Source organism: Sander lucioperca, chromosome 15 (assembly GCF_008315115.2).
Source record: "Sander lucioperca isolate FBNREF2018 chromosome 15, SLUC_FBN_1.2, whole genome shotgun sequence".
NCBI lineage: Eukaryota > Metazoa > Chordata > Actinopteri > Perciformes > Percidae > Sander > Sander lucioperca.
The window spans coordinates 22,339,450-22,360,181 of record NC_050187.1 but is presented as its reverse complement, the minus strand read 5'-3'; the positions used below and the strand labels follow the sequence as shown (position 1 = coordinate 22,360,181).

General features: G+C 39.9%; 1 protein-coding gene across 1 annotated transcript; it reads right to left on the bottom strand.

Annotated features, from left to right (window-relative positions):
- Positions 1 to 655: 655 nt before the first annotated feature.
- Positions 656 to 17,241, bottom strand: LOC116055187 (bifunctional 3'-phosphoadenosine 5'-phosphosulfate synthase 2-like). The gene is made up of 12 exons (XM_031306991.2): positions 16,997 to 17,241; positions 14,447 to 14,561; positions 14,039 to 14,274; positions 13,713 to 13,851; positions 13,416 to 13,534; positions 6,038 to 6,151; positions 5,368 to 5,479; positions 5,036 to 5,241; positions 4,626 to 4,761; positions 2,467 to 2,735; positions 2,106 to 2,335; positions 656 to 1,498 (listed from the first exon to the last, which is right to left on the bottom strand). The coding sequence occupies exons 1-12, from the start codon at positions 17,021 to 17,023 to the stop codon at positions 1,357 to 1,359; spliced, it is 1,845 nt and encodes a 614-aa protein (XP_031162851.1). The 5' UTR covers positions 17,024 to 17,241; the 3' UTR covers positions 656 to 1,356.
- Positions 17,242 to 20,732: the final 3,491 nt, after the last annotated feature.

Genomic DNA, 20,732 nt, shown 5'->3' with positions numbered 1-20,732 from the left:
CCCAAGTATCATTTGAAAGTGTCTCAGGAGCTCATTAATCTGTTATAAAAGATTTGGCTGGCAAAGCAAATCCAGAACCAACCCGTTTTTACATTGTAAACAAAATGTGCAAAATATAGACTATTAGACCATTTTAAAGAACATCTCCACTGTTGACTGCTGCTTGCCAAAGTTCACCCTTCATTTAGCAGAAAGACAGATGTTTTTTCGGAGGCTATCAATATGGACATAACTATCGGTAGGTCTGGTGTCAATGAGAGACGTTATCATGATGAGCGCTGTTATTAAGCCTACCTCCGGTCAGAGAAACCCACAGTGACTGTTCCCTTTTACATACATTTACAGTAGTTCCTTGTTTTGTATTTTAGTGTTTTCCTGTACCACTTCTTGCCAGCAGATGGCAGCACTGTACTTTTGGCTTTGTAGCTCCAGAATGCAACACTGCCTGGTCAACTTTAACCTTCAATTGATAAGTATGCACCTTGTACACACAAAAGTTAATATAAGGTGTGTTGCATAACCAGTGGCACATAGACAAAATCAGGACAGAGGTATCACTGGAAGAAAAAAAAACCACTTAAATCCATAACATTAACATTGTTTAGTTTACAGTACACAATATACCAGTATTCATCATAATAAAAAGCTTCATTACTGCATTTGTCTTCCTAAAATTGGAGGTCTTTATTACATAAATGCACATGCCCACTTTATAAAATCACACAAATCTCAGAGACATTTCAGGCATACGCCAGCAAGAGATTTAAACGATTTCTGTTTTATAATGTTGACATTTGAGAGAAAGGCACTTTCACATTATAAATAAAATCTACGTTGTATTTTACAATAATATGAAACGTTGACATGATGAATTAATTAACATCCATACATGTAAACCAAAGAGGCACTGTAGGTAGCGATACAACTGCAAGTAACTTTCAATCAGGTCATACAAATAACTCAACAGACAGGGATATTATTGCCATAAAATGCTTTTTTTTTTTGCATCCCTCAGATAGTACATGCAAATATTAAAAATGATTTCATGTCTTGGGATGTGCTCCTAAATAAAATAAAAATAATCTCAAGATACCTTTAAATACATAGTTTAAGTTAATATGCATATAAACATACAATATATTTATAAATCACATAGTTTTATAGGAATGTCAAAATAGAATGATTTAATTGCTTAAGACAACTTTTTTATGATTTGGTGAAGACTTGGACAAAACACCCACCCATACCAGAATGACTCATAATTCAAAGCGATCTAAATAAGTATTTTTTTATAAGATAAAAAAAAGAATCTATTTAAAATACTCCTGGAGAGGTGGGTGTTATATTTAACACTCTTTATAAATCCTTCTGCAGGGAGGTGTAGTACTCGACCAACACCTTCCAGGCCTTGGGGGCCATGAAACCGTCTGGAGGGTTGTCTCCACTTCGAGCCAACTTCCTCATCTTGGTTCCAGAGATGAACTCAAACTCAGCATGTCTGAGAAAGTGAGGAATGAGGAAAGGGCAGTATGGAGAGAGTGGACAGGACAGGTTATTAGTGTTGTAAACTATTATAATAATAATAATAATAATAACAAATCATATGATTAGGCCATAATTATATCTGCACAGAAATACCAAAAGGTGTATATAAATCTACAAGACTTAGCCTCATAATTTAGGGAGTTGTCTTGAGATGTATACTACAATCTGCTTGTAGTGCCACCAAGATAAGATGCAGGGTCACAGGTGGTTCACATAACTATGAAATTCCATTTTTGACTTGAAAAATTTGGGCCTACAAATCTTTCATGTTTTGGCTTAAAAAGATTTGGGCCTACAAATGTGTGCAGGAGGATGTAAAGTAATGCTGTATCCGAATTTCAGAGCAAGTCTGAAAAATGTGATGAGCACTAATGATTTACTGCACTTTGTCGTTCGCATTTGCTCCAGTTTTCCTGCAATTGGGTTCACAACAGGACACCAATGTCAGTAGAGTCCAGGTTTTATATTAAAGAAACTATAAGACAAAATGAACATGTAGTAGACAACAGGACATACAAGAAAAACCTGCATACTGTATTTCTTCTTTTTTCTTGACTTACCGCTCTGGGTCGAAAAAGTCCATAGCCGCCTTTGTCTTGTTGTAGGCAGCAACCCTGAAAGGGATGATCTCCACAGAGGTGAGCCCTGGCGCCATGGTGAGGACCTTGCCTCCGTGGGTGGGTTCATACAGGTCCTGCTTAGTCTCCGGGTGAGGAATGCCTGCAGGGTCCCTGCCAACAATGTAGAAGTTTGCTCCGGCGACCATTCTGGCTCTACAGTGCCACTGAACCTGATAACGCATCGGAACATATGCAGGTTAATATTCAATCACACATAGATATCATGGATAAATGGTTGAACAGTATAAAGCCAGACTGATCGTAAAGTCTGACTAAACAATAAGCCACCACTACTTCTCACCTCTGTGGGTCCAGCGTACATCATAGGTGAGGGAAAGATGGCAACAATGGTGCTGGCTGGGTCCAGGATGCCCTCCTCCAGGACAGCGGCATGCTGCTTCATCCGCCAGTCCAGAGGCACATCATCATCTTTGGTCCAGCCGCCCAGTGGGTGCAGTAGGAGGACTGGATTCTTGTAGCCTCGCTTCAGCAGACGGCGTTTGGTGTCCTGCATCAGCAGGGCGTGACCATTGTGGACCGGGTTACGCAGCTGGAATGCGAATACGGCATCTAAGGAGGACAACATGGATGACCACAAAATAGTCAGTAGTTCACATCACAGTATTTGTAGTAATAGCAGCAGTATTACAGTATAATAGCAGCAAGCTATTTTAGGAAATCATTTAGCTTAAAAAAAAAAAAAAAAAAAAGTATATATTTCTGAACCGTTTATATATTTTATATATATATATATATATATATATATATATATATATATATATATTTGTTTAAAAACTTAGTTCTTCAGTAGGAATTAAGAAACTTGGGCGTGAAAGCCACAGACAAAATATTGAGAGACAGACAAATGGATTGCTGGTTTTGGTCTTTTCATGAAGTTTGATATCAATAACAAAACAGACTATTTTCAGCCTAATTTGTTATGTTCACATGAAAAACATGCTTGCACCAATAACAAAACTCACAGAGCAGCAAAAAATACAGAAAACAAAAATTAAGAAAATACATACTGTATTGTGATGCAGATAAATAAATGGCACAATGTTGAACTCAACAATCACATCAAAGTGAGCAGTTGAGAGTAAAAACAGGTGATCATATTTCATAGTTTTTTTTAGAAAGATACTATATGTCTTCACCGATCACAAACATCACCATGCAGCTTTAAATTTACCATTTAACTTTTTCATCTGGTCCTTTGTCAAGTGCGTCTGAAAGACAAATGGGGCACTGCTAAATACATTGCTTTCATGTTTAAGTTTTTAAATGTTTTCACTAGGTGCAATGGATAATTTATTTATGCAATTGTATTAATCATAAGTAGCTACTTACAACACATGGCATGCCCATGTGTTTTATTTTTTCATTTATCCTTTATTTAACCAGAAAGGTCCCATTGAGATACAATAGCTCTTCTGCCATGGAGTCAGGTCAAGATCAACAGCAAAACAAAACATTTTAAGTACAGACAGGGACAGATAACATCACAAAAACAAAGAGCATACTAAAACATTCCAACAGACACAAAACATACGGAAATCAGAGGCTCAACAATCAGGGCAAATACTTGCACCTGTTAAAAAACAATTGTTCTGTAAACAATGTGGAATTTTTGAACTTTTTTTAAAGATTATTTTCTTAGGCATTTCCACCTTTAATAGACAGGACAGTTCAGATATGAAAGGGGAGAGAGAAGGGGAAGACAGACAGGAAACCGTCACAGGTCGGACCCTCTGCGTGAGGAATAAACCTCTATATATGTGCGCCTGCTCTACCAACTGAGCTAACCGTCCACTCTTTACCCTCTTTTGACATGTTTAATTTTTTTTTAAAGATGTCAAGAAGGGGTAAAGATTCCAAGTTAAGTCGGCCTTGCAGCTCATTCCAAGCTTTTGAGGTGAGAAATGAAAACGCAGATTTACTTAGTTCTGTTCGGATGGTTGAGACCATGAGGAGATATTTCTCTGATGATCTAGTGTTATAGCTACTGGAGTAAAAAGTCAGTAAACTGGATATGTACTGCTGTAATTTTCCCGGTAAAGCTTTTGCGATAAAAATTTACATATGGGGTTTTTCTCCTTAAACACAGTGAAGTCCACAGAACCATTTCATAAAGATGTGTACGGAAACTTGCACCAGATTTAAATGTAAAAAATTAACATCTGCAGTAAATTAAAAGCAATTGTTAAGGAAGCCATTGCCACTTCAGAAGATGGTGCCACAGTATAAATAATGGTATCAACTGCATAAAGGTGTACCTTTGCTGGATTTAATCCTCCACAAGAAGATCATTTATATAAATATAAAATAAAATTGGTCTCAATATAGATTCTTGAGGAACACCCGTCTTTGCTGTTAGAGGAGCAGAGTTATAATTGTCTATGGACACAGTGAGTTCTACCAATCAGTAGTTATGTGGTTAAGTAATTTCGACTTTCTAACCTGCTTTCATGTCTTTGAACTTCTGCTTGAGCTCTTGTGGAGTAAGGCGGTACTGGTCAAGTCCATCGTTCCATTTGATTCGCTCCAGGACCTCCAGGTCACCACCTACCAGCCAATCGCCTCCCTCCATAACCATCTGCACAAGGTGATAAAAAGAGAATTACTTTTTTGTGGACTCAAATATTTACCTGTAGGATTAATATTCAGGTAAAATTATTGCCATTGAACTAAATTTATTCTGGGGCTTGATTTATGTTTTGTTTGCCACAAAATCACAAAGTTCCATACTGACACAGCGGAAGTTAATAATCATGTAGGTACCAGTATCTTACTGTCTGCAGTACAATTATGTTGCATGCATTGAAATTATAATTTTGTGTGTTGAAGACATTTGATGAATGCCTTATCACCTTAATGTAAGGGTGCTGTGCACAAGTGGTGCCCCACTGTCTGGCACAGCGTTCCTCCTTGCGGTGTTGGTAGAACTCTGGGTTCCTGAGAATAGCCACACGTGAACCCTGGTATTCCAGAGCTACAGCAGCACAGCCGTCCAGCTCCTGCTTGGTCTCGGTGCTAACAGGCAGGACGATGGGCACAGACAAGTTGATGGCCCCGCCTGAGACAAGGGAGGATGCAGTGATGTCAACCAGTAAACCAAAGCAAATATCATTTCAGAAATGTTAAAATAAATAAATTATATAACGTTATAAGAAGAGTAAATGAATAACCAACCGTCTCTTACCATCCAGCAGGTTGCCAAAGTGTATGACCTGGAGGAACTCTCTCTCTCTCATGAAGCCCTTCAGAGGGCTAGCCCAGCCTTCCGATAAGACCTGCACCCATTGTAGATCCAACTGTGCACAAAGAATAATTACTCATTATAAACAGCATGAAAGACATTTAACTTATGGATTTAACTGCACTGATGGTATTCAGTGTATTGTAAATATCAATACTTTCACCAACAAATCTGTAATTATACTATGAACGAAAGAATCAATGAATTGTGGAAGTAGGAATGCTGGATGCTAGAGTTTCACTCTTTCACCATAGGAGAGCCTTATTGGGCTGTGTTTGAATGAGACATTGCTGCTGCTGGATTATTTATTATCAATCTTTTTAACTAACTCACTAAACCATACCAAGATGGTCTGAGAAAACATGTTGCATACACAACCAAGGATGAATAATAGACTGAAGATGGAGGTGTTACTTTTTTTTTCCCTTCTTATTTTAAACACACAAATAAAGAGTGAAACAGAGCAAATAGAGCAGACCATTATGGGGTCCAAACAGTGGGGGATGTTTATGAGCTCATCATAAGCAGCTCTCTGCCAAGTCCAGTATTGACCCCCTTGTCCATTTGCTGTGTGACAAAAAAAAGTAGCCTGTATACTGGAGCGGTGGGTTACCTTGGTGATGCTGATGGTGGGAAGTGTGTTTGCGTCAGCCACAGTAAGATTCAACTTGTTCTCCATAACAAAGAGTTCATTCACCTCCTCCATGATCTCACCTGGTACAATGTTCTATATACAAGGAAAAAAGAGGAATAATTACATTATAGTTGGAAAAGGTTGGTCATGTAGGACTTCAACTAATGATTAATCAATTATATTCTATAGTATAAAATGGTAAAAAAGTGCAAAATGGCCCTCAAAAGTTTCCCTGAGCCCAAAGTGACATCTTCAGATTGCTTGTTTTGTTGTTAACTATCATATATGACAAAGAAAAGCAGCAAATCTTTACATTTGAGAGGCTGGAAGGAGAGAACATTTTTGTTCTAAAAAATTACTTAATGCTTTTAGTACTTAATTGTAGATTTTACAGTTTTAGTTACCTCCGCCAAGGAGGTTATGCTTTTGGCTTTGTGTGTTGGTTTGGTTGTTTGTCTGTCAGCAGGAATATGGAAAAAACTACTGGCCAAATTTAATGTAACTTGATAGAAGGGTGTAGCATGGGCCAAGGAAGAACCCATTCAGGGTGGATACCCACATTTCTTTTTTTCAGGCATTAGTAACCAGTGGCATGGCTTGAGTTTTCCACTAGGTTTGGCTACGGCTTTATAAGTGGCTGTGTGTATTTTGGCCCTCTGTTGTTTGCAGCTGTTACCCAGGGTGACAGACATTCAGCGGCGACGTTCAGATGGTGAGGTGTTACAGATTATCACGTTATATGTATAGTATTATCGTTACACATCGTCACCCTCAATTTTTGCATTGTGCAATACATTTAATAGTGGTTCTGACTTCTAGTTCTAATAGTTTTGGAAATATATATCCAGATGGTTGTGGTTGCAGATTTGCATATCATAGAAGACTGAACTATTGGCCTTGGCGGAGGTCTGCTTTCTCTCAGTGCCCTTCAAGTTGTAAATATTTTGGCTATATTTTCTATATCTTTCCTTCAAACTTTCATTAGTGAACATGAGTTTATATTAGGTCTAAATGGCCCAAGAGATTGACTGTCAAATGTTCATTATACATTTTAAAATATTTATGCTACTAAGGAATACTTTTATCAATGTTGAGATTAAAGCCAGAATATAACTTTGTTATATTTCTAAAACCTTCTGCATTATATCCAATATTAATTAGTATTTTGTCCTTCACAGTCCTGTTGGTTTTCTATCTTACCAGGTAGCTTTCTGCATTTACCTATTGTTCGAAATTAATTAGTCACTATTAAAAGCTAGAAATAAACCAGCAGCTGGCTACTTGTCAGAACTGTTCAGGTAGTGAACCAAACACAGCTTGGTTTGTCCAGTGAGCAAGGCAGATACTGTATGTAGAAATTACTCAACTTGATAATAACATGCTGTGACACTTAATTAACACTTAATTGCTTGAATCTCTCAACAGCCACTTGCAAATATATTTTAATATATAGTATGCATGTATCCATGACAGAGCAGGACATGATTCCTGAGAGGGATCTGTATATTACTGCAACTACATTCCCGTCTACAGGAGGCCAACTTAAGAAAATATTTTTACAAACTGGTCCTGTTGACACAGCATTGTTTTATTTAAAAGTAAGTCACCTCTGCCTCAGTGACAGGGCAGTAAAAAGCATTTAAGCTACTCATTAACTTTATCAGCAACTTTTCCTTCAGCGAAGCTTTAGCCTTGGCAGAGAAATGTTACACTTTGTTTCTATGAAGGTCTTTACTGTTTTTTTTCCCCAAGAACAGTATGTGGTTGTCTGGGTTACACTTGTCTTTCCAGTATGATTTTTGTAATGTAATGTTTAAGTGTGATCACAGTGATGTGTCAACACTGAACACTGTGATGTAAACTGTATCTGTGACCTGGGGCCTGTTTCAGGAAGGAGGTTTAACAAACTCTGAGTCTAACCCTGATCTCTGAGTTGATTTACCCTGAGATGGGAAACTCTGAGTTTTCGGTTTCAGAACAGCTGATATGAGTTGGTTCAATCAACTCAGAGTAGGTTCACGCGTGTGCACCACCACAATAAAAAGGCAGCATGAATGGAGCCATGATACTACGATTCACCGTGGTAACAACCACAAACAAATGGGTCGGTGGAAATACTCATGCGCACATACAGCGAGTTTGAACATGTATTTTGTTAAAAAAGCAACACAGCGGCTGCTGCAAAAGAGAGAGAATTTGCGTGGGAGAAAATTGCTGCTAGAGTAAATGCATAAGTTCCAATATTGTGTATTAATATCATATTTAATCATAAGGATAATATTACTGGTGAAATGGTATTGATCCTATAATCTATTTCATTTAGGTGCAATACTGCGGGCGAAAAAGTCCTAGGCCTACTGCTCCCATTCTGAGGCTGCAGCACCATCATTAACAGAATTATAATTCATAATCTTTTATTTCAATGGGATTACATCATTCACCTGCAATACTGTGGAACTCCTTTTTAATGGCTCTTACTGGTTTGTGTCCAGGGAACACTACACAAACGTTTAAAAAACATTTCAGAGCGAATCACAACGTAAAAAAACTTAATGTGACACAAATAATCTGCTTTGATGTAGAGCATGTCCACGATGGGTGACGTTAGTGATATGAGGACGGATAAGGTAATGTAGGCTACATAACTGATAGACTGGTAAGAAAAACGATACCGCTCAAATAGGTAGTTATCTGGAAATGAAAATGTGTCAGGGCCTCAATATCATCTCCCGACGTATGTTTAACTCCCTGTGAAGTAATACAGCTTCTTCATCAACGGGATCGTCGACAAAAGTAAATGCCATGTTTTGAGAAAAAAAGTTTTATAGTCTGCCTAACACAGTTAATAAACCAACCCTGTTTTTTTTTTTTTTTATTCATGCAGATAACAAACTGCGCTAAAATGCGCCTGATACAGACTGACTGAATGAATGACGAAATGAATGCGCGCTGTGTAAGCTGACTGAGAGAAACTCGAGGTTTATTGAAGAAAACCTGCTCCCGACCAGGTTAGGTTCACAGGCTCAGTTACCGTAGTAACTGACTCTGAGGTTAAGTTACCTATCTTTCTGAAACAGAAAACCCAGAGTTTCCCTCATCTCAGGATTAACAAACTCAGAGTTTTCACTAAACCTGCTTTCTGAAACAGGCCCCAGATCTGTTATTATATACCTTTGCATGTTTATAAATAATCCTTGAGTCAAAATGACACTGAGTACAAGTGAATGATGTGAGTGATGGAGACGAGTCCGCCTACAGGTGGGAGGCTGACCACCTGGTGACCTGGTGCAAGCAAAACAACCTAGAGCTCAACGCTCTAAAGACAGTGGAGATGGTTGTGGACTTCAGAAAGAACCCAGCCTCACCTGCCCCCATCACCCTCTGTGGCTCCACAATTGACACTGTGGAGTCTTTCCGCTTCCTGGGAACTACCATCTCCCAGGACCTCAAGTGGGAGCTGAACATCAGCTCCCTCGTCAAGAAAGCACAACAGAGGATATACTTCCTGCGGCAGCTGAAGAAATTCAACCTGCCAAAGACAATGATGGTGCACTTTTACACAGCCATCATTGAGTCCATCCTCACATCCTCCATCACCATCTGGTACGCTGCTGCCACTGCCAAGGACAAGGGCAGGCTGCAGCGTGTCATTCGGTCAGCTGAGAAGGTGATTGGCTGCAATCTGCCGCCGCTCCAGGACCTATACGCCACCAGGACTCTGAAGCGTGCTGGTAAGATTGTGGCTGACCCCTCCCACCCCGGACACAAGCTCTTTGAGCCACTCCCCTCTGGCAGGAGGATGAGGTCCATCAGGACCAAAACCTCACGCCACATAAACAGTTTTTTCCCCTCCGCCACTAGCCTTCTAAACAAGGCTCGGAATCCATCCTGACTCTCTCCAAACTACTCCTCTGGCTCCTCATGCCACTGTACCTACTCTGCTGTAGCGTCCCTTTTCACTACTGTTTAACTTATTTTACTATTTATTTAAATTTATTTTATCGTTATTAATACGTACTGTGTGTATATGTTTATACTTATATTGTTTATATCTTTTTATCCTTCTTATATTTGTATGTGTGACATGCTCCAACAACACCATGACAAATTCCTCGTATGTGCAACGTACTTGGCAATAAAGCCCTTTCTGATTCTGATTCTGATTCTGATTCTGAATACCTTCTTTTTATTTATTCTTACAGTATTTGTGAAAGGCGTACTCGTAATGAAAAGATATAAATATCAGGTCGCTTCAAATTTGGCCCCTGAGAGCCATGGAAGCCATTTTTGAATATGGCCACCAAAGAGGCGCTAAATATGCCTGAATGTTGCAGGAAACTGATTCTCTTGATGATTGCCAATGGTGTGTTTAAGCTGATAAGATCAGATGTCAGAAGACTAACAGATATGTTTTTTTCCCTCTTTGCTTTCTATGGTGCATTTTAGCTTTTAATCTGAGAAAAACACAAAAACAAAATAAAAGCAACATGGTCGTTGAGCAGTACAGTTGACAGAGATAATGCTGCAGTTCAGGGTCACCTGCACAGGTTGTAGCGTTGAACCCCGAAAGCAATTTGTTTCACTTTTGTTTTTACATGTAAGATGTTCCCTTTTGTTTAGTTTAATTTATTTCTATGAATGTCATTCATTTGTGAAAAAGTGGATGACATATGCTGAAGAGTATCTTCTTCTTAACACAACTTCATTAAGTAATGTTTCTATCTCTGCAGAAGAACAGTTTTCTTTTTTTCTTTTTGCTGGCCCTTAAGTATTTATTTTTCTTATTAGGAAACTGCCATCTATTATATAGAAAAGGGTGGCCAGGTTACGTGCGGGTTGCTGGGGACAAAGTTTTATACTATGTAATCCAATAAAATAAAATAAAAAGCCATATTCCATTTACATTTTTTCACAGTCCCCTTCACACAGACACAGAGCTGTGCAAGCAAGTGACACTATTTTGCACTTGCAGAGTTGACACAACCCTTGATGCACTTGCATGCTACAAGCTCATAGCAAGCTTTTGATGCCTCTGCTAGGGTGGTCCAGTGAGGTTTATACAGACCCTCATCTGTCTTAACCCTAACCCCAGCTAGTTGGTGAAGGTAACGCAGGGAATGGCAGTAGTGCCTTTCGACACACATAGCCTGCCTGGTAAGTATGCTGCCCTCCTGATATATTGTTCCACACTGGCACTGGTTGGTGGAATCTGCCTTACAATGTTTATTCTCACAAAAACTTTATTTCGGGAAATGTTGACATCAGTGCCTGTACTTGTTCTGCCATAGAGCAACATCACAATTTTATTGTTATTGGTATTTTGTTTGTTGCCTAATCTATATCGACGACGTTTCATTTACTGGATAGTTCTGGTGCCGCAAGAGGTTCCGCCGGATGTCCCGCACCTCACGCTTTCTTTGTGTTGGCATTCTAAGGTCCGGGTTGATTTGGGAAACATCCTCCGAGCTCAAACGGACAATCAAATTATATTCATCTTTTTTTTGAGTAAAATTCTCATCACACAGTCAACAGCCATTTTAATTCCAGAGCTCGCCTCCAGACATGCACATGTTCCACTAAAACAAGTCCCTTCCCGAGGGTATTTTTCAGAGGCACCGGACCTGCATCTGGCGCTTAGATCTGCCCAAGACGATTGTGATTGGTTTAAATAAATGGCAATAAACCAGAGCACGTTTTTCTCCTATCCAGGAAGGTTGTGTGGACTAGTCAGACCTTCCTCAGCAGCACTGTGGAGATAGGTCTGGCAATGAGAGACTAAAAGTCAACAAGGCCTCTGCAGTGACAGAACCTTGTATTTTTTTGCCATGACCAACAAAGATGGACACTTTGGGACACACATTGGGAGTGCACATGCCTTTACAGATCCAAGGCCCTTTGGAATATTATGTGTTGGAAGGGTTCTGAAATGTTTGCATTTTCCGAATGCAAACCAAGGTTAAGTACCTTCTTTAGACTTTGCACCACTGAAACAGCTAGCCTAACAACATCTGAATCAACAGTACAAATCAATTATTGCCTGATGGCCGCGAAGTGCAGCATGTGAAACGTGGAGTAACATCCTACTATCACCCTCCTCATGGCTGCATGAAGACAGCAAGGGCAAATCCTGGCATGGTGGCTTGCATATAACTGCATTGCCATCTTTGGTAAGAAAATAGTGCTTTTACTAATAATTGTAAACAAGCGATCAAACGTATGCAACAGAACTCATTTCACCTTTAGATGGTCATAGATATAATGGCTAGTTAGCAAAACACCCAAAGTTTTACTAAACTTCAGTATCGCTCTAACTGTGATTAAAGTTTACCGGTGACCCACAACTTTATCCAGCAATGTCTCTGTCCATTATACTGCTAATGAAAAGAAAAATGCACCAATGGAAAGCTGAAGACCTTGTCGTTTTATATATGTATGTGTGTCATTTCAGCACGAAAGCAAGGGGGTGATATTTTACCCTAAAGTGACCATGCTCCTTTTTCTCAAGTTAAAAGCTTTTAAAAAACACCCCTAAACATAAATAAAATTCTTAAAATCTGTTTTCTGAAACATTCAGGCATATTTAGCACCTATAAAGGCTGCCATGGCCCCCAGATGCCAAATTTGCAGCGCCCCAATAACTATATCTTTTCAACATGTAAACCTACATCTGTGTCAGATGTGTTGCTTTTATCGTTATGCTTAACTGCCCCACTATATTCTACAGCACTTTTTTTAGACCTAATTACTTTTTATTTTGATATCATATGTTATATGATAAATTGTGTGCATATGCTGTAGTTAATTTCTTTCAGCAGAAATAATATTTTTGCTGCTTCAATGACCTACTATTCCCTCTGTGATCAATAGCGTCATCTGCTCTGAGCAACCAAACACCGTCTAATGGTCACCCTGATGTTCACTGCCTCTGGTTAGATGTTACAACCCCCTCCTCTTTCATGTGAAAGTATTCATAGCTGGACTGAATAATCCAGGACTGACAAAGAACAATACAAAAACCATCCTCTTCAAGTTTAGTATTTAAATCATTGTTTGGTTTGAGAAAGCCAGCCCATCCCTGACTATAATGAACCTGCTTTGTGACATAAGCTGCTTGTTTAAAAAAGGATATAGTATTCCGTGTACTGGCAGACTAACATTTGACATTTATGTCACTCACATAGTAGCCTCCTGATCACACTAGTTGAAACCTGTGTGCTTTAATATACAAACAGACAACTTTGTCTTGTAGACAGAAAAAATGTCTATCATACACCATACAGAAATGGATGAAACAGACACTGATGAAGGCCTGTGTGAGATACGATATGTATAGTACAATGAGTCATGTTACACCCACCTGCTCCTTGAGCAGCTCCAACACCTGCTGGAGGCACTCGTTGACTGAGAGCTCTCCAGTTTTCAACACAAGATCTGGCGCATCCGGACACTCATATTCTGAGTCAATCCCAGTGAAACCTGGCAACAAATGTGAAACCATACAAAGAAATGTCATTAAAACCCCATTAGCATTGATATTCCATTTTTACTTGAATGAGGTAAGTGTTGAGGACTTGGCATTACTTGTATCACCCAGAAAGAGGCAGCATATAAGACATTGGGAGAACGTTTGAGAGGTAAGCATTGTCCCACAGACCTTTGATCTCTCCAGCGCGAGCTTTCTTGTAAAGTCCTTTTACATCCCTGCTCTCACACACCTCAAGGGAAGCGTGGATGAACACCTCGAAAAATGGTAGCCCGGCACTTGCATGGATCTTCCTCGCCTCATCACGATCCTGTGGAAGAAAATAGTACATATATTTAATTTGAATACAGTTTAAAGGTTTGATGTGTATTCCACACTGCTGGTACTTTTGATTTTGGATATATCATTCTTTCATCAAACCCTTTATTAGATGTTTTCAGCTATTTAAATATAACATATGCATCAGCATATACCTTTAACTGTTAATGTTTTCTGACCTTGCCGAACGGAGAAATGAAACTGGTGACGCACACCAGCCCAGCGTCAGCAAACAATTTGGCAACCTCAGCAATACGACGGATGTTCTCCTCGCGGTCTACCGCAGAGAAGCCCAGATTCTTGTTCAGGCCGTGACGAATATTGTCTCCGTCTAGTGAGTAGCAAGGAATAGCGTGGGACACGAGGAACTCCTCTAGGGCAAAACTGATGGTAGTCTTCCCGGCACCTGATAAACCTAGACCAAAAATGTGACAAGACAAGACATACAAGCATGACAGCACTGTTTTTAAAACAGTCGATATCAGATTAACTAGGATTACTAACTAAGGATTCCTACAGTATGTAGCAGAGAAAGAAGCCACCTCGTGACCAATAGATGGATATCATATAAGACTGTAAGGACTCACCGGTGAGCCAGATGGTACAGCCTCTGAAGCCTCCCCTGGTGCCCACGACCTGCCCTCTCTTGCTCCGGCTGACATGGTGGGCCTGGAACACCACATTGGTCGACCTGTTGAGATCCTGAAATAGAAGAATACATGCTCAGACAGAGGCAAACTAAAGTGTTTCTGGGGGAAGTTACTTACAGTAGCTTGATGTAAAAAAGAATAAGCAAACAGGACTAGACTGGCTGCAGTAAGCCATCTTCTCTTATCTAAGTAGTAAAATCTGTATCAGAATCAGAAAAGGATTTATTGCCAAGTAAGTAACACAGTACAAGGAATTTGCCTTGGTGGTTGGTGCATACATAAACAAACATATCAAACATTAATATGAAATAAACAATAAATACAGAAACAAATATATACAAATAGCTGTTTTAACAGAAGAAAAAAAGAGGCTGCTAATCATAAAATGTAAAGACGTAGGCCTGACTCCGTTTGACTTAACAAGACTTCTCATATCGTGCAAACTAACATGACGTGGCACTTTACATAGTGATTAGCGCTCAGTTTAGCATAGCATGAATAGTTTTACTTGCCCTGTCCAAAGCGACTATGTGGACCAGGCTGTGGATAAATGGGGCTCTGTTGACTTCTAGAGGGGAATGGTAGAGGAGGGAGGCATGGAGGGAGACATACGACTGACTGGACAATGTGTCCAGTGTGCTGCCTGCAGCCCAGCGATGATGTGGCAGTGCTCGTGCCCACACGCTCGCCCTCTGGACCCACTTTCCCCTCTTCCCTACATCCATCCCATTGCTTCACTTTTTGTATACTCACCCCCCCCCCTCCTCTTCTTAATCACTATCCCCAAGGCTTACAGTATAACCTTTCTCCAAACAGTTCAGTGTACATCTGCCAATCTGCATGTACAAAGCCCTTTTTCATATACAAACACAGCCATGACTGTAAAAAATTACCTTGACACGTCACACATAAAGGTGTTTTTCAATCAAGGAGGGGGGGAAGATCACCACATTAACTTTTATTTTAATTGTTAGCTTCCTAGTGGAGGGGATCTTTAAATGTGCTGGTCTTATGGATAACCAATCTGGGCATTGCTGATATAAAAAAATAGAAATCACACCAAAACAAACACGATTTACAGTACAGTTGTTTGGTAACAAAAGTGTGACATTCAATACTGCGGATGTATTGAAGAATGTAAATGTATACTATTGTCATCAAGTGGCATTAATGTACCTTGAGCAGCATTTAAAAGTAATTTGCAACTCCTACTCAGAGCTAATAAGCAGTCCAAACACACTTGTTCTATAATTCATGAGCATAATCTTCCCAAAAGGACAAATAGCCTCCAGTTTGTGTATACACACACCCACAGCCGTAGACTAATAGCACTATTCTTCCACCAGCATATCAGCTTACTTCTTCTTTCTCAGGAAATTACAAAAGATAAAACTATAAGTGGCCTGAAATTTCTCAACTGAAGGCATACGTACAATAATGAGAAAATAGTGGGCGTTTTATCAAAGTAATAATTACACTTTGGGTAACTTAACAAAGATCATGATTTTAAAGCTACAACTAATGATTATTTTTTATTGTCAATTGGTCTGTCATTTTCTTAATTAATTATTTTGTATTTGTCATACAATCAAGACAATTGTGAAAAATGTCCACCTTTACATATCTAAATTCATCGTTCTGACCAATAAACGGTCTAAAAACCCAAAGATATACAATTTACAATTGTAAAAAGAGAAAACAAGCAAATAGTTGCATTTAAGAAGCTGGAAGCAGCAAGTCTGTGCTTCAAAAGTGACTCAGACATTTCAGTTATCAAAATAGTGGCTGATATCTGAGTTTATATGGTGTAGTTAGAGTCACCTGTCTGCAATGGTGCACAATGAGGGGTGTATCTACAAAATGCAGCTTTATGGGACAAAAGCTGTGCATGTACATTTTGAGATTACAGTGAATTATACACATTTCTCGTTATTCTCACGTAAATCATTCCCATGACTCAACAAGTTAGCAGCATTCCTGTGCATCAGACTGCCGTTTCACATTGGCCTCTTTCTCCCCCTCACTGTTATGAATGGGCCGAATTGACATGGATACGTTCCTAAAACAACCGGCCTATTCAGACTCGAGGCAAGTCTGTAACCATCACACCTGGTAAGTTACAGTAAAGAGGCTCAGAAGTGAACAAGGCGTTGCAGAAAAGATTTTTTTAAAGCAACAATGCAGGGTTACCGGTAGGACTTTGAAGGAAAAAGTAATCAACGGACACTACTTTTCACAGCTTTTTCTGTGCATCGGAGTATCGTCAAAGAGAACATAGCCTATAGCGGATAGTCAGCGTGTTATTACTGCGTATTAAAAAGACTAATTTGACACTAGCCTAACTGCTTGGGAGGAGTTTTACATCTCGGACGCTGGCTGGCTCGCGAACACTTGGCTGAACTTTTGACAAACATTTAAGGGCTAATCAGATGACAGTTTGAATTTTCAATCGTTTCTTTTCCCCCCGTTATGTCCACAATTACTTACCGTACGAAGCTTTTTCACTCCGGACATATTGCACGAGTGTAACACCGCCGACGGACTGCTGAACACCGGGGCTGCCTGGGACCGCTTCTCACACAGCCTGGATGAGGGAGTCGAGATGTAAGCTCCGAAAATTTGGTAATCGAGGAAGACGAGGGGAGTTTAAAAGGGACTTCCAAGACACGTAGCATTCCGCTGGCCCAGCCTCCAGCCCCCTCCTTCCAGAAATCTGCATAATGTGGTACCATCTAGTCTTGCATTGCCAGAACCGTGCCCGAGACACCAAAACAGGTTCTTATTTACAACTACTGGGCGCATTTCAGGTTACAAAAACAAATATCTATGTTTATTTTACGAGAAAGAGGCAGAACTGTAAAGAAAGCATTAGCCTCTTCTCTAAGACACTGTCGGTACTGTATGATCAGAGCAAAATGGCAGAAAGTTTAGGTTACTCTCCGGGGTAGAAATATTCAAACTTCAATGTTATTCAGGCGAAGGTTATTTTATTTATTTATTTATTTATTTAACCTTTATTTTTACAGGCATTAAAGTCAAGTCATTAAAGGTACAATATGTAATATATAAATCCAAAAATGACCCCAATGCGTCATCAGATATTAAGGAAACATGCTAAGTTAAAATAGGGCCTACTATATTTTCTGACAACAATGCTAATGCCAGTATTTTCTCCTTTTGAAATTTCCGTTCCGTGACGGAATTTCTGTTTGTGTTTAGGCCTATGTGTTGTCATCAACTGCCCAGTTTGACAGCCAGGCCAGGTTGCCAGATATAGGTCTGTAAAAACATAAACCCAACGCTACAGCTGTAGTACAGCCATGCAAGCAGCAAACAAACAGGATCAACGGAGATAGATTCTACCCGACCTAAAAAAAACCCGGCATGTTTCTAACAGTTGCGTGACCAGAGACGTAAACCCTGGGTAAATATTGGAGATGTATTTGAAAGATGGAGACAGCTTAGAGCCCAAAAGGACGCAGAGGTGGCTAATTTCCTCTTAAACAGGTCGCTAAGCATTAGCTTCAGGCTAATTTATCACGGCTACAAGGGACGGGCATTTAATGTAATTTTAACATTTGTGTACTCACACTGAATTTAATAGCTAGAGTACCCGAGTTGGTTACTCGCAAAAACAAATTGAGACACAGCCAGTAAAGTGATCCCGACTGGTCCTGGCTAACGCCACCATGCTATCCCTGCTAATGTTACTGGAGTACTAGGCAAGCAGGCCACGGCTGTTTACAACGTGTAGCCTGTTCAGCGGCTGTAGCCGACAACGGTGAGTTATTTTAAGCCAAGAGGAGGGCATCTATACTACTAGCAACATTGTTGTGGATGCTCCTTCAGCGCGTTTTGGAGGAGGGTCTGGCAAAGCAAGACTATGGATGCTGCGGTCTCAGCCTGGCAACCTCTGTGAACTTTGAGTCTGGGGAGGAAGGGGCAGTGGAGACGACTCTCTCCAGTATTTTGTATTTGTACTGCAGTAACTATTTTAAAAATTAGCTGTCCGTATTACATATTGCACCTTTAAGAACCAGTTCTTATTTACAATGGCGGTCTGACAAGTGGTAAAGTCACTTAGGGAAAGGGAAGGAGGGCTAGGAAATAAATACATTAATACTAAGTTACAAAGTCGTTCACACAACATGAAGTAGATGTGTTCTATAATTGATTAACACTGGGTGGTAACCATATTGTTAAACTGGCTTAACCCTTAAAAAAACACCTTCTACTCATCTATTTTAAGTTCTTAATGGTTTGGGGTTACATCTAAAAAGAACACCTTCCATCTCTTTAGAACACGGTAGGCCTACACATAAGTTACACATTCTTCATTTTTAAACACCATTGGAACAAGTGCTTAACCTGGTTGTAAAAGGTTAACAAAAAGCTTGTGAATCTGAAAAGATCTTTATACGATCAGCATAATGTCTTCAATCACATACAAAATTAAAGCTGCAAGCAGCGCTGGACAGGCCCTTGCTCCTCTGTGCGCGTCGGGGTTACTGGCGGACGCCGCTCCTTGTGACCGTGCATTTGCGCGGCACAACACTGCAAATCGTCACCAATGAAAGGGGAACTCCCTGCTGAGTTCAATGATACCTCACACGAGACTCTACGTCATACAGTTCATTAGCTGTGAAAGGGGACATGGCCTAAGCATAGGGGTCGGGGCAAACCTTCACCACTAAAAAAGGAAGTCTCTGCTGAGTTCAATGATACCTCACACAAGGGTCTACCTTAAATGGGTCACCAGTTATGAAAGGGGGCATGGCTTAAGCATTGGGGGAGGGCCAAACCATCACCAATGAAGAAGGAACTCTCTGCTGAGTTCAATGACACCACACAAGACTCTACCATAAACGGTTCAAATGTTATGAAAGGGGGTGTGGCCTGAGTAAGTGGGCATGGTCAAAGTATAGGGGGCGGCTCAGTATCACATGTAGACCACACATTATATTGTATATATATATTATTAAGTGTTATTATTATATTATTAAGTTTCATGTAAATCGGATGATGTTTGTCATATAAGGCTGATTTCCTGTTGCCAGCGGGGGGCGCTATGACCAAAAGTTAATTTTGGCCTATAAATGTTCTCAGGCCTGGACCCTTGTCAATCGTGAGACATTTCGGCCAAATTGGACAATGTATACTAAAGTTACAACAACTTCTTCGTTCATCGATAAATGCTCAAAATGGCCGCCACGCCACGCCCCCACCGTTGGACGAAAAGTTTTGCTTTTAATAACTTTTCATTGTTAAGGTCTTTAGATGACACAGACCGAATTTGAAGTCGATCTAATTAAATCTCTAGGAGGAGTTCGTTAAAGTATAGCACCTTGACTTTTAGGCCTACTTCCTGTTGCCACTAGGGGGCGCTATGACTTTGAGTAAAAATCGGCCTTTATATGTCGTCAGGGTTGGACACTTATGAATCCTGAAAACACTCAAGTTACACCCACTTCCTGTTTCGATGGCGAAAAGCACAAAATGGCCAGCCCACCACAGCCATGCCCTATGATGAAAAGTTTTTCTTTTAATAACTTTTCATCTTTAACGTCTTAAGATGGCACAGACCAAATTTGAAGTTGATCGGATGAAATCTCTAGGAGGAGTTCGTTAAAGTACGACATGTGGAAATGGCCAAAATCGCATGAATTTCTAACTTTCAATTCAAAATGGCGGACTTCCTGTTGGGTTTAGGATATGGCTCCAATGAGCTTTTTTGTACGTCTTGACATGCTACATATGTGTACCAAGTTTCGTTAGTTAAACGTACTGCAGGGGCTTTGTAGGGGGCGTTAGCGAGCCATTTTTGTGCGCCTATTCCCAAAACCCTTAAAATACGTAAATTTTCACCAGGATTGATGCGACCGCCAATTTTGGTGAATTTTTGAGTATGTTAAGCCCCTCAAAAAGGCGATTCATTTGCAGAAAAGAATAATAATTCCTTCAGTTTCAATAGGGCCTTCGCCGCTGTTGGCGCTCGGGCCCTAATAAATGTATGCCTTCTAAATTATTATTATGAGAATATCATTATTTTATTAGCATTGTATTATATTTTGATCATATAGAACGCTTCAGAAATCTAAATGTGTGTGTTAAAAATAGAAAAGTTATGTTCTTATATAGGATCTTAGACAAGTGCTTGCTGCTGTTGATTTTTGTGTTGATATTTTGTATTTTGTGCAAGCACTGTGCTTTTTTGTACTAAGTC

Coding starts and splice junctions, on each gene's coding strand:
- LOC116055187 (XM_031306991.2), bottom strand. CDS start 17,023: ATGTCCGGAGTGAAAAAGCTTCGTACG. Junction 14,275..14,446: donor CTGTACCATCTGGCTCACCG/GTGAGTCCTTAC, acceptor TTTTTGGTCTAG/GTTTATCAGGTGCCGGGAAG. Junction 13,852..14,038: donor TCATTTCTCCGTTCGGCAAG/GTCAGAAAACAT, acceptor TTTCTTCCACAG/GATCGTGATGAGGCGAGGAA.